The sequence below is a fragment of the Thamnophis elegans genome, chromosome 14 (assembly GCF_009769535.1).
Source record: "Thamnophis elegans isolate rThaEle1 chromosome 14, rThaEle1.pri, whole genome shotgun sequence".
In the NCBI taxonomy this organism is placed as follows: domain Eukaryota; kingdom Metazoa; phylum Chordata; class Lepidosauria; order Squamata; family Colubridae; genus Thamnophis; species Thamnophis elegans.
Window position 1 is genome coordinate 37300080 of NC_045554.1, and position 14354 is coordinate 37314433.

At 39.5% G+C, this 14354-nt stretch overlaps 1 protein-coding gene across 1 annotated transcript; it reads left to right on the top strand.

Moving 5' to 3' along the window:
• Positions 1–526: 526 nt before the first annotated feature.
• Positions 527–13687, top strand: LOC116518072 (C-factor-like). Its single transcript, XM_032231314.1, is given in 7 exon segments — positions 527–687; positions 3806–3857; positions 5900–6087; positions 10089–10200; positions 10203–10246; positions 10386–10496; positions 13345–13687. Coding segments are annotated over 7 exon segments (723 nt in total). The 5' UTR covers positions 527–540; the 3' UTR covers positions 13414–13687.
• Positions 13688–14354: the final 667 nt, after the last annotated feature.

Sequence of the window (14354 nt, forward strand, 5' to 3'; positions counted from 1 at the left end):
CCTCCCACTACCCAGGTCATTACAACACAAAAGAAAACACCAGCCTGAAGATGGCGAGTGGGACCTCACCGAAATGTTGCCAAGACAATCTCAATCTTACGCGGGAAAAGACCCGAATACAACAAGACCTTCCAAATTACCTATGTGTATCTGAGAATAGATGCTATTTTAATCCAGAAAGCATTCAGATTTTCAGCCTAAAACCATCTTGGGTTTGATGGGTTTAATTGCTTTAAGTTTAAGCCCTTTTTTTTCAGGGCAGGAAACACAGAAGATGTTCTTTAAATAAAAACACGCCCACCTGAACATGCCAAAAGAGAAACAGCTGCACAGAATGGAGGGGGGGGGAAGGGAAAGAAACCCTACTAATGCATAATTGAGAAAAACCCTGGAGGTGTTTGCCAAATCCCTCCTTCCAGATTCCCTTCAGATATATTGTTTCCAAGTTAAATATCGTGGGTGAAAGTACTGGCTCAGTTGTGGCAATATTTAAGGAGGTGCACAAGGCAATTTCTTAGTTGGCCTGGGCTGGCAAGAGAGATGGATCACCTGAATCCCCACAGCGTTCTGGTGACTGGCTCTAACCGCGGACTTGGCTTGGAGCTGGTCAGGCAGCTGGCAAAGAAAAGCAACCCCCCGAAATGGATCTTTGCAACTTGCCGGGACCCGTCTGGACCTCGTGCTCAGGTGAGGCCTGGGGTGCCTTAACTTGAATGTGGGAAGAATAAAGGTTTTTTTTTTCTTTTTCTGTAATAGAAATTTGCTTGTCTCTTAGGTAGTGATGGTGCAGGCATGATTGGGTTTGACGTGATGGAGAAATACACACACACACACACACACACACACACACACGCACACATCTATTAGATTTTTACAACCCCCGGTATGCCCAAATATGAGAGGAAGATCACTACTTCCATTCTCTGTCCTTCGGCTCGTCACAAGAGACCATCCAGGCAGAAACCCAATATTTTTACTGTTGCCTTTTGTTACATTTTGTATACAAAATACATATACATATAATATATACAATATATACGCATACGCATACGCATACGCATACGCATACGCATACGCATACGCATACGCATATATATATATATATATATATATATATATATATATATATATATATATATATATATGTTGCATTTGTACTGATAAAGGGAGACTAGTATAGATATTATTTATCAGCACAAATGCAACACAAATGTAACAAAGGCAACAGTAAAAATAATGGTTTCTTGTGATGAGCTGATAGACAGAGAAAGGAAGCAGTATGCCTCCTCCCATATTTGGGCATACCAGGGGTTGTGACACAGTATGTGTGTGTTTGTGTGTGTGTGTGTGTGTATGTATATGTAGTATATGTATATGTAGTATATGTATATGTAGTATATGTATATGTAGTATATGTATATGTATATGTATATGTATATGTATATGTATATGTATATGTATATGTATATGTATATGTATATGTATATGTATATGTATATGTATATGTATATGTATATGTATATGTATATGTATATGTATATGTATTGTGTCACAACTCCTGGTATGCCCAAAGGGTATGGCTAGCTGATGACAGCTAAATAACTTGAAATATACTAGTCTCCCTTTATTTATTTATCAGCACAAATTATATATATATATATATATATATATATATATATATATATATATATATATATGTGTGTGTGTGTGTGTGTGTGTGTGTGTGTGTGTGTGTGTGTGTGTGTGTGTGTGTGTGTGTGTGTGTATTCTAATCTCTATATCTATCTATCTATCTATCTATCTATCTATCTATCTATCTATCTATCTATCTATCTATCTAACTATCTATCTATCTATGTTTGTTAAATGAAGACTGGTTATATTTAAAATGTCTTTAGGATGCTTCTCTTTGCAGAATTCAGGAGAGGAGGATAATGGTGAGCCTAATCTCTCCAATCAATCGACTGGAAGATACTTACAATGGCTGCATTATTTATAAATCTTAAGAGCCCATGCGGAATTTTATCACGATTTGTTTTTGTTATCCTAGTTCAAATAAGCCCCTTGCAAAATGTGCTGCTCGGGACTAAGGATTTTTTGTTCTTCGACAGCTCTTGCTATCCCTGAACTCGCTGTAAAACTCTTGTAGTTCTTTTTCAGTTCTTTACTCGCTCCTGAGGCTTTGCGACACAAGGGACGCTATTTACCAGAATTGCCTCTCACGCAGTGCGCCTCCTTGAGGTCTTGTAATCTCACGCTATATCATCAGTGGGATTAGTTGCCCCCTGCTTTCTGTTCAGCTTTTCCTCAACTGCCTTCAAATCTCCTCAGAGTCAGAACATCTTTGTTCGTGGCTTCCAGCAATCATTACCATGACCTTACTCTGTTTCTCCTGGCATTTTCTCTTTCTTGTAGCCTCATCTAGCAGTTCTTATATTTTCTTCAGGTAAATTGTTTGCTAAGTCTCTGTATTCTTTAGCACAGGCCTTGTTTTGGAGTCCGTGGTACCACCAGGTGGCACAAACCTATCACAATGAAAAGGAAAAAATATTATTTTATTTATTTACCTTGCACGATTACATAACAGATATAAGTATAAACATGATTATGAATGCATGAAATGAATGCAAATACAAGGGGATATTAGGAATATTAGGACAGGTGTGCTTCAGGGGTGGGTTGCTAATCCCGTTCCAACCAGTTCGGTTGGAACGGGGCCGGCGGCGTCCTCGTGCACGCGTGCAGTTCACGCATGCGTCTTAGCGCCTGCGCGATGCTCCAGCTGCTCGCGGAGACTTGCGCAGGCGCTGTATGTGCCATGCGCCTGCGTGGAAGTGCAGAAGCCTTCAAAGACCGGTAAGGAGCGCAGGCGGGCGGGTGGGCCCTTCGCCGTTCCCGGAAGTTACTTACTTCCGGGTTCGCCAACCAACCGGTTCGCGGGGACCGCCGCGAACCGGTTGAAACCCACCCGGTGCGCTTATACCTGCCCCTTAAAGACCTCTTAGGAATGGGGTGAAGTCGACAGTAGACAGTCTAAGGTTAAAGTTTTGGGGATTTGGGGAAGAAACCACCGTGTCAGGTAGAGCATTCCAGGTGTTGACCACTCTTTTGCTGAAGTTATGTTTTCTGCAATCAGGTTTGGAGCGGTTTACCATAAGTTTGTATCCATTGTGAGCTCATGTATTGTTGTGGTTGAAGCTGAAGTAGTCATTGACAGGTAGGACATTGTAGCAGATAATTTATGTACTACGTTTAGGTCGGATCGCAGATGGCAAAGTTCTAAATTGTCTAAGCCCAAATTTAAAGTCTGGTGGCATAAGGGATTCTCTTGCAAGCAGAGGAACGGAGGACTCTTCTCGTGAAATACCTCTGGATTCGTTCGATTGTATTCATGTCTGATATGCAATGCAGGTTCCAGACAGATGAGCTATATTCAAGAATTGGTCTAGCAAAAGTTTTCTATGCCCTAATTTGCAGTTCAATATTACCAGAGAAGAAACTGCGCAAGATTAAGTTAACAACTCTTAATGCCTTTTTGGCAATGCTGTTACAGTGAGCTCTGGCACAGATTAAATTCCTGAAAGGGATAGAAAACTATTCTGATATGAAAGTTGCTGCCTAATTGCTCACTTCTAATACTTGTTTCCAGTCATTTCCTCCTTTCTCAATGACTTCCCTGCAGATTGTGCCCATGGAAAAGATCGACTAACATATGAAGAAGAAGAAAAATGTGGTGGAAACGTATTTGCCGTGGTTAGCTGTAAAGTAAAAGGCACTAAGTTTGTGATTTTGTTTTTCCTTTCAGGACCTGAAGAATTTGGCTGCTGAACACCCGCAAATTGTCGTCATGGCATTGGGTATGTGTTCTGATAATCCCTTTGGTTCCTTCTTTATCTCAGAGGGAAAATAACTGAAATTCAGCAACACAGTAGATTCGCATGCCAAGTAAACAATATTTCCATACACCTCACCTCAGGGCAGATAAACATTGCCTTGCATTACAATTGGTAGTTTATGCAATTTAGGCAGAATTCAAAAAATGGATTCCAGAAACAGCTCAATCTGCTACCAAACAAAGAAACAAGCATTCTGCTCAGCATATGCATTGGAAGATCAGTATCGAAGCAGTAACTGATGACTTTTTGTACCATGTTTCCCCAAAAATAAGACAGGGTCTTACTTTCTCTTGACCCTTGAAATAAGCGCTTGGACTTATTTTCTGGAAGGTCTTATTAGTTTTGAGGTGCAGGCACAGGTGGCTTCCTACCAGTTCGCACCTGTTCGGTAGAACCGGTTCGTCAAATCTACCGAACCACTTAGAAGAGGTTCCACCAGTAGACCCGGAAAGCAGGCCACACCTACAGAAGAGGTTCCAAATTTTTTTGAAACCCACCACTGGTCCTTGGATATGATTATTCTACACTATCATGCTCATATTTCTAAAACTCAGTGCCTCTGTGAAAGGTAAGGATGACTAATGCGTTTGTGGTGCAATCAGAACATTGCGTGTGTTGAAGTTGTTTTAACGCAAACCAAAGATGCCTTTTAAAAAACAAGTTTACATCATATTCTTACGCATGCCAGCGCTGTGTGTGAGGTAATTTAAGGTGGTTCTGACAAGTGTTGTCGGCATCTTCATATCCGGTCACATGGGCGGCAAGCCACTCCCACAAAGGAGGCCACACCCACAGAGTAGGTTCAAACAATTTTTGAAACCCACCACTGGGGTGCAGTGGGAGAAGAGCATGATTACCTCATGGCTGCTGCTGTGTTGCAATATTTTCAGGGAGGGCTTATTTCATCACATGCGCTCAAAAACCTGATTGGCCTTATTATCCGGAGAGGTCTTATTTTTGGGGAAACAGGGTACTTTCTCTTCCATTTCTGTCAAATGTATATATGGTATTAGCAGCAATTTTGGGGGTATTATTGGGAGGAACTCTCACCCAAAGCTCGGCGGTGAGTTTAGTGGTTTGCATATCTAATAACGGTGATGATTCACCTTTCACCTAGATGCACCATTCAGCCTTTGATTCAGTTTTTCAGCCATTCAGTCCCCTCTGAGTCACATAACTGGCCAAACAACATTTCTGTATCATCTATTTATGTGAATTGCAATTTAGTAGGCTTTAAGGGTTCCCTTTGCACATATGTGCTAGTCTTTCCCGACTCTAGGGGGCGGTGCTCATCTCTATTTCCAAACCGAAGAGCCAGCGCTGTCCGAAGAGATCTCTGTCTTCATGTGGCCGGCATGACTAAATGCCAAAGGTGCACAGAACAAGGTGGTCCCTATTTTTCTACTTGTATTTTTACATGCTTTCGAACTGCTAGGATGGCAGAAGCTGGGACCAGTAACGGGAGCTCACTCCGTTATACGCCGCTAGCGATTCGAACCGCCAAACTGCTGACCTTTCTGATCGACAAGCTCAGTGTTTTAAGCCACTGAGCCACCGCGTCCCATTTGTGATATGCTAAGCTGTAAAACAGAGTTACAAACATTAATTAATTCAGTAACATAACACAGAAACCTATCAATCATGCTGCTTTCATACATGCTTTCTATTTCGGAGTGGAGTGGTTGGGGCATGATTTTGGTAAATTATGGCTTCAGGTCAAAGCTTTATGCCATCCATAGTTTAATAAAAGGCATGAACTCAGCTACTTCCCTTATCTTTATTGGCTTCCCGAAGAACACCGGGCATGTTTCAAAAGTGTAAGGAGGTGACAAGTCTCTACAATCTTGAGATTATTCTCGCATGTTTCTACAGGAAAGTTGTTTTATTATAAAGAGATGAGAAAATAGAAAGAGCTGACTCAACAAAATGCAAGTATATTTATTGGATCACTGTGTGGTTTGCAAAGTTGGAGAGGGAGCAACCTACATTTCTTTTTCCCGTAGACACAACTGATCCATCCAGCATCAAGGCCGCCGCAGCCAAAGTCACAGAATGCTTAAAAGGGGCTGGATTGAACCTCCTGATTAATAATGCCGGGATTGTAAATATGAGCAGCCTGGAGACTGAAACACCAGAGAACATGGCTGAGACCTACAGAACCAATGTGATTGGGCCCATGATAGTTGTCCAGGTAAAGAAACTTTCTGGCCCTTTGGAGTAAAAAGAATATGTAGATGCAGTCATTCCATACAAGAAGTTTTGGCTTGTTCGGGTTTGTTTTCCCTGGATTAAGAAATTCTAGGGTGAGGCTGAACTGTTTCCAGGGAATTGTTCCAATCTAGGCTTCCAGAAAGCATGAAGCAAACACCTTGTCCCGACAAGAACCCTTTAATTAATTTACTGTGAATTCTGCTCATTCACATCCAGCAAAGTCTTCCAAGGAAGGATTTACAGTCACAGACCTTATCTGGCTTGGAGAGCTGCCAGGATGATATCTGCAAAACTTGGCAAGAAGTCTCGGAGAGTCACGAACCAATTAAGCAAACTAATTGTCTCCTGCAAACTCCACTCCCCTTTTGTTCCTCTTTTATTTCCTCTGGGAGGGGCCATTCACCATCTGTCCTTACTCCCAAGTCGACCCCTGTTCTTTAGTTGTTCCCTTCGTCTGGCAACTCTGCGCATGCACACACTGGGAACAGGTTCCAGCTGTTCATCTGCCTCACTGATGTCTGACACCAAAGTCAGCTGATAGCTGGGATACGGCCCTGGCCCCTCTCTGCCTCCGACACAGAGCCCTCATCAGAGCCTTCCCCAGACTCCACAACTGGCCCATGTTCTTCCCCAACCTCCTCACTGTCTGAATCTGCTGCCAGGTCCACTGGAGACTGAAGGGCCACAACAGGAATTCTCTGAAGAACTTTGGTCGACTCTCTCCCACTCTGCCCACTCTCTCTCCTTCCATGATTCATGATTTTAAGAATAAATCCTGAGCTCCCTGAACTCCTTGAATAATGGGATATCAGGAACTGAATAGAAATGTTGCCCAGTAGCTGCTCAGACTATGATAGACTAGGGATATAAGATGGAAAAATTGTATTGATTGAAAGAGGGATGCTGTGGGTTCCATTTGGTTAGATTAAAGGACAATTCTGATATTTTCCAGTAAATTATTGGCAAATCTTTGGAGTCTTTTAGTGGAATTTTTATTGATTCGGAGACGTCCCAACCCTCCTGCCACAAAGAAGATGGGTTTCCACAAAGAGGAGGGGATCAATTTAGTTTCCAAAGCACCTGAGGAAGGATAAGAAACAATGGTTGGAAACTGAACAAAGAGAGAAGCAAACTGGAACTAAAGAGAAACTTCCTAACGGTGAGGACAATTAACCAGTGGAACAGCTGGCCTTCAGAAATTGTGGGCGCTCCATCACTGGAGGTCTTTAAGAAGAGACTGGATAGTCATTTGTTTAAGATTGTATAGGTTCTCCTGCTTGAGCAGGGGGACGGACTAGAAGATCTCCAAGGTTCTCTTCTCTTCTATTCCAGTTCTATTCTATTCTACTCCATTCCATATTCTATTCTATTCTATTCTATTCCATTCCATTCCTGTTCTGTTCCATTCCAGTTCTGTTCTGTTCTATACCATACCATGTTCTCCGGGATTGGGCAGCCTATAAACTTAATAAACAGTTTAAACAGATACCATACCATATCATACCATACCATACCATTCCATTCCATTCCAATGCTGTTTGGTTCTGTTCTATTCCATTCCATTCCAGTTCTGTTCTATTTCTATTTCTATTATTTCTATTTCTATTATTTCTATTTCTATTATTTCTATTTCTATTATTTCTATTTCTATTATTTCTATTATTTCTATTATTTCTATTATTTCTATTTCTATTTCTATTTCTATTTCTATTTCTATTTCTATTTCTATTTCTATTTCTATTTCTGTTTCTGTTCCAGTTCCAGTTCAATTCTATTCTATTCCATTCCAGTTCTGTTCTATTTCTATTCCATTCCATTCTCCATTCCATTCTCCATTCTCCATTCTATTCTATTCCATTCCGCCCCGTTCCATTCTGTTCCATTCTATTCCATTCCATTCCAGTTCTATTCTATTCTATTTCACTCTATTCCATTCTGTTCTATTTCTATTTCTATTATTTCTATTTCTATTATTTCTATTTCTATTATTTCTATTTCTATTATTTCTATTTCTATTATTTCTATTTCTATTATTTCTATTTCTATTATTTCTATTTTCTATTCTATTTCTATTTCTATTTCTATTTCTATTTCTGTTTCTGTTCCAGTTCCAGTTCAATTCTATTCTATTCCATTCCAGTTCTGTTCTATTTTTATTCCATTCCATTCTCCATTCATTCTCCATTCTCCATTCTATTCTATTCCATTCCGCCCCGTTCCATTCTGTTCCATTCTATTCCATTCCATTCCATTCCAGTTCTATTCTATTCTATTTCACTCTATTCCATTCGTTCTATTTCTATTTCTATTATTTCTATTTCTATTATTTCTATTTCTATTATTCTATTTCTATATTTCTATTTCTATATTTCTATTCTATATTTCTATTTCTATTATTTCTATTTCTATTATTTCTATTTCTGTTCCAGTTCCAGTTCCAGTTCCAGTTCAATTCTATTCTATTCCATTTCCAGTTCTGTTCTATTTTTATTCCATTCCATTCTCCATTCCATTCTCCATTCTCCATTCTATTCTATTCCATTCCGCCCCGTTCCATTCTGTTCCATTCTATTCCATTCCATTCCATTCCAGTTCTATTCTATTCTATTTCCACTCTATTCCATTCTGTTCTATGTCTATTTCTATTATTTCTATTTCTATTATTTCTATTTCTATTCTATTTCTATTCCTCTATTATTTCTATTTCTATTTCTAATTCTATTATTTCTATTTCTATTATTTCTATTTCTGTTTCTATTAGTTCTATTTCTATTATTTCTATTTCTATTATTTCTATTTCTATATTTCTATTTCTATTATTCTATTTCTATATTTCTATTTCTATTATTTCTATTCTATTATTTCTATTCTATTATTCTATTTCTATTTCTGTTCCAGTTCCAGTTCCAGTTCAATTCTATTCTATTCCATTCCATTCCAGTTCTGTTCTATTTCTATTCCATTCCATTCTCCATTCCATTCTCCATTCTCCATTCTATTCTATTCCATCCGCCCCGTTCCATTCTGTTCCATTCTATTCCATTCCATTCCATTCCAGTTCTATTCTATTCTATTTCACTCTATTCTATTCTATTCTATTTCTATTTCTATTATTTCTATTATTTCTATTTCTATTATTTCTATTCTTCTATTATTTCTATTCTATTATTTCTTTTCTATTATTTCTATTCTATTCTTCTATTATTTCTATTCTTCTATTATTTCTATTCTTCTATTATTTCTATTCTATTATTTCTATTTCTATTATTTCTATTTCTATTATTTCTATTTCTGTTTCTGTTCCAGTTCCAGTCCAGTTCAATTCTATTCTATTCCATTCCAGTTCTGTTTCTATTTCTATTCCATTCCATTCTCCATTCCATTCTCCATTCTCCATTCTATTCTATTCCATTCCGCACCGTTTCATTTCTGTTCCATTCTATTCTATTCCATTCCAGTTCTGTTCTATTCTATTTTTCTATTCTGTTCTATTCTATTCTATTATTTCTATTCTATTATTTCTATCCTATTATTTCTAGTCTATTCTATTATTTCTATTCTATTATTTCTATTCTATTATTTCTATTTCTATTATTTCTATTTCTGTTTCTGTTCCAGTTCCAGTTCCAGTTCAATTCTATTCTATTCCATTCCAGTTCTGTTCTATTTCTATTCCATTCCATTCTCCATTCCATTCTCCATTCTCCATTCTATTTTATTCCATTCCGCCCCGTTTCATTCTGTTCCATTCTATTCTATTCCATTCCAGTTCTATTCTATTCTATTTCACTCCATTCCATTCTGTTCTATTTCTATTATTTCTATTTCTATTATTTCTATTTCTATTATTTCTATTTCTGTTCCAGTTCCAGTTCAATTCTATTCCACTCCATTCCAGTTCTGTTCTTTTTCTATTCCTATTCCTCTTCTATTTCTTACAGAAGGTTTGACTGCCCTTCATTCGTTCTTTTCATCCTCCAGGAGTTTATTCCTTTGCTGAGGAAAGCAGCTAAAGAAAGTCCCCTGACAGGCATGAGCTGCAGCAAAGCTGCCATCGTGAACATGTCCAGTGAAGCAGGGTCCATCACAACGTCCTTGAATGGCAACGGGGCCACGTCATTGCTTACCGCTGTAGTAAGGTACAGATGAACCCATGATCTGAGAATGTCAATTCTGTTGTTATCCCAAGTAGGAGAAGAACACATTTGAATGGTCTGGCATCCTTGAGAACCGAGATGAAGCATTCATTTATCATCTTCTTCTCTCTCTTCCTCATAGTGTGCTCTGAATATGCTCTCCAAATGCCAGTCCTTGCATCTGGCCAAAGATGAGATCTTGTGTGTTGCCTTGCATCCTGGATGGGTAGCGACTGACATGGGGAATGTAGTGGTAAGCACATGGGAAGGGGGGGACACCAGAGGTGGGTTCCATACCAGTTCGCACCTATTCGGTAGAACCGGTTCGTCAAATCTACCGGTTAGAAGAGGTTCCACCAGTGGACCCGGAAAGCAGGCCACACCTACAGAAGAGGTTCCAAATTTTTTTGAAACCCACCACTGGTCCTTGGATATGATTATTCTACACTATCATGCTAATATTTATAAAACTCAGTGCCTCTGTGACGGTAAGGATGACTCCTGCGTTTGTGGTGCAATCAGAACATTGCGTGTGTTGAAGTTGTTTTAACACAAACCAAAGATGCCTTTAAAAAAAACAAGTTTACATCATATTCTTATGCATGCCAGTGCTGTGTGTGAGGTAATTTAAGGTGGTTCTGACAAGTGTCGTCGGCATCTTCATATCCGGTCACATGGGTGGCAAGCCACTCCCATCCGGTCACATGGCGGCACGCCACTCCCACAAAGGAGGTCACACCCACAGAGTAGGTTCGAACATTTTGAAACCCACCACTGGGGGACACCTAAATTTTATACAGTGGAAATAAACATGGACCAAATTATCAGTACCAGAATCTTTTGCTGAACCTTTTCCTGGATCTTGCCATTCCAGGGATGGTCCAGCAGCTACTTTTCTAAACCATTTCAGGACGTAGCGCTTGGGTTTTCGTGAGATACTGTCGTGTTATCTTAAATCAGGCTTCGTCTGAAATAATACGTGCCATACACCATGAAATACCATGGGATTCTGTGGTCCCACGAGAGGTTTCAGTATGGTCCTGAAGGAATCTAATCATTTCTGTGATCAGCAGAATATTACATTTTGGCATCAACTTTTCTACATCGCTATCAGCCAATTTGGTAGCTGCTATTGGTTAGGTTTTTTTAAAAAAAATTACAGGGGTACCTCGGCACTCACTTCCCGGAGGCACAATGAATACCAAAAATGATGAGTACCAAATCAATTCTTCCCATAAGGAATAGTGTAGTGAGTCAGAAGGCAGCCAACATCAACAAGTCCAAGTTTGTGCATTGAGTACCAAACAGAATGAGTACTGGGGCAAATTTTTGGCGTAAAAATGCATTGCGCATCAAATTCGATCAGTTTCAAAGCAGTTGAGTACCAAGGTACCACTGTATTCAATATATACACTAGACCAGTGTTTCCCAAACTTTTGACATATGTGTACCCCGTCTAATTTTCGTAACGCTGAGTACCCTCATAAAAAACGCTGAGTACCCCTCATAACAACATAAAAAATGTAGTTAATGATTTTCACGCTTTCACCCAGAACTTTCTGTAGATCAGCGGGCATCTTATGTGTTGCCAAAGCCTCTCTGAGTATGCAACAATGTGTGGATATGACATTTGGAGCAACATTTTGAATTCTTGCATCGAGTCCTTTATTAATTCTGACCATACTTTTTGCTCCATCTGTGCTTATTCCAACACATCTATTCCAATCAATTTTGTTCTCTTGCATAAATGTATTCATAACATTCAAGATATCTTCTCCTGTTGTGATATTCCCACGTGATCCCCACCAAACTCCGGTTGCACCGCGTACCCACCAAACTCTTCCCGTACCCCTGGGGGTACGCCATACCACACTTTGGGAAACACTGCACTACACTATGGGTCATCACCTGGTCCCTACTGCCGACTAGTGGGTGTTTCGGGATTTTCAGGTGGGCGGTAGGGACTTTGGAGGTTAAAACCTCCTTTTGAGTGACTGGGCAAGCGCGAGGCACACATCAATAACCAACGTGCCGTGCACGCAAACAAGCTAACAGGCGGGAAGAGGAAGAGGAGAATGGAAACTGATAGCAGGGACAGGCAGATAAGTTTTGTTATCTTATAAAATAAAGTGGAGCAGAGCAGTTGCAAAATAGGAGAAAGAAAAGTTATAGGCAGGAGAGAATTGTGTTAGCTAATAATAATAAGTGGGCTAACTAGCTCAGCCTTACTTTTGTACATTGCCCTAAGGAAGGTTAAAAAAAGGAGATAAAAAGGAAAAGATAAAAAAAATAACAAAAAGGGAAGAAAATAGAGAAAAGGGGATAAATAAAGGGAGGAGAGTCAACAGTGTTTAGTCTGGCTCATAAATTAAGTTTTGTTATCTTATAAAATAAAGAAAGAATAAGTAAAGGAAGAAGGAGAAATAAAAAGGGAAAAAGAGATCCTTGATATAGTGAAATACTATAAGAAAGGTAAAGAAGGAGGAGGCAGGAAAAGGAATTTTGTTTGATGGTGACACATAATAAAAATTGGCACCTAATACAGCATTGTTTTTGGTGTTTGTACTAAAAGGGAAAAGAGGAAGGAAAACAAGCACTGTGTGGAGTGCAGATCAAACGTAAGAGTAAAAGTAGTTGTTAAATTGTGAAACAAATTTAGAACCATGGTCTGAAAAAAAGGAATATGCTCATGTTCCACACTTGCGCAAAAGGTGGTGGGCGGTAGGGAAATTTTTCCATCAAGAAAGATCCATTAGTGGGCGGTAGGTAGAAAAAGGTTGCCTACCACTGCACTAGACAAAAACCAGTCATGTGAAGTTGAGCCTCTTCAATTCTGTAAACTTCCAGTGGTTCTTTATGATGCAGTGGCCAATGTATTTGTTTATTAAATTTATATGCCATCCCTCTCACCATGGGCAACATATAATTTGGGTCATGAATAGTTCTGTTAATTTTGAGGGTGACGTAAAAGCATATCTGTTCAATAATTTTGTGATCATTTTAATTGCCTTGAATCTCCCAGTCGATGTTTACTAGGCCTTTAGGCATTTTCACTACCAACTTCTTTCATCTCTTGCCTGTTTGTTTGTTTTTTCCTCCAGGGAACACCCCCAATGAAAATCGAGCAGAGTTTGCGAGCTATTCTCAACACCCTCTGGCCGTCTCTCTGAGAAAACACGGGCACTTTTATTAACTGGGAAGGAGATCTTGTGTCCTTGTGAGACAACCAAGATTTTGCTTCCCTGCAATTGAAAGAAAACATTCTCATCAAAGGCAATGCAGATTTCTCTCTTCAAGGCTCATTATAGCATGCTCTGCTCATGTGCTCCAATTCTCCTTGCTTCAGGTCATCTGTCTGGTGCGCCCATAAAATATTGCTCAACCAGACTCTTTCAAACTGCAGGTCCCAGTGATATGTCTGAATCAGTGGTGGGATTCGTTTACCTTCGCTACCGGTTCGCGTGAGCATGCTCGCATGTGCAGAAGGTTGCGCATTACGTCGGGGCAGGTAGATGGAGCCTCCAGCCGCCGCTACTGGTTCACCTGAACCCGTAAGAAAGAGAAGACTAGCCCTACTAGTCTGAATACTTCTAGATGTCACTGGCAGCGGTTTGCAAAGCAGCCATTTCGTAGTAGAGAATTTTCTTTCCAGAGGTTTAGAATCTAAAGCAATACATTTATGAGATGCATACGTTCAGGAGGATGACCTTTCCCCCCAATTCCACATCTGGGATGCGAGTCTAGTCACGGGCTGTAAGTCTCTTGCAAAAAAGGCCTATGGAACATTTTACACTTTCAATATGTTGGTCTATTTTTTTTAAAGACTGTTAGGCATAAAATAAAACTGATTAAAAACCTTGGCAAGATTTTTAATTTTGTTATTTTTGGTTTTGTGAATGATAAATTGTCAATTCATTTGAAATATTGGCCAAGGAAGGAAGCAACCAACTAACCAACCAACCAGTCATGGAATTTGAGATTCTTGCAAGGGATTTGTTGAGCGGACCCCCCATAAAAGACTTATAGATGTATTCTGATGACCTATCTATGAAGTCTGATGAATCCGATTCTTTTCTCAATTTCTTTAATTCATTGCGTATCTGGAAGGAAA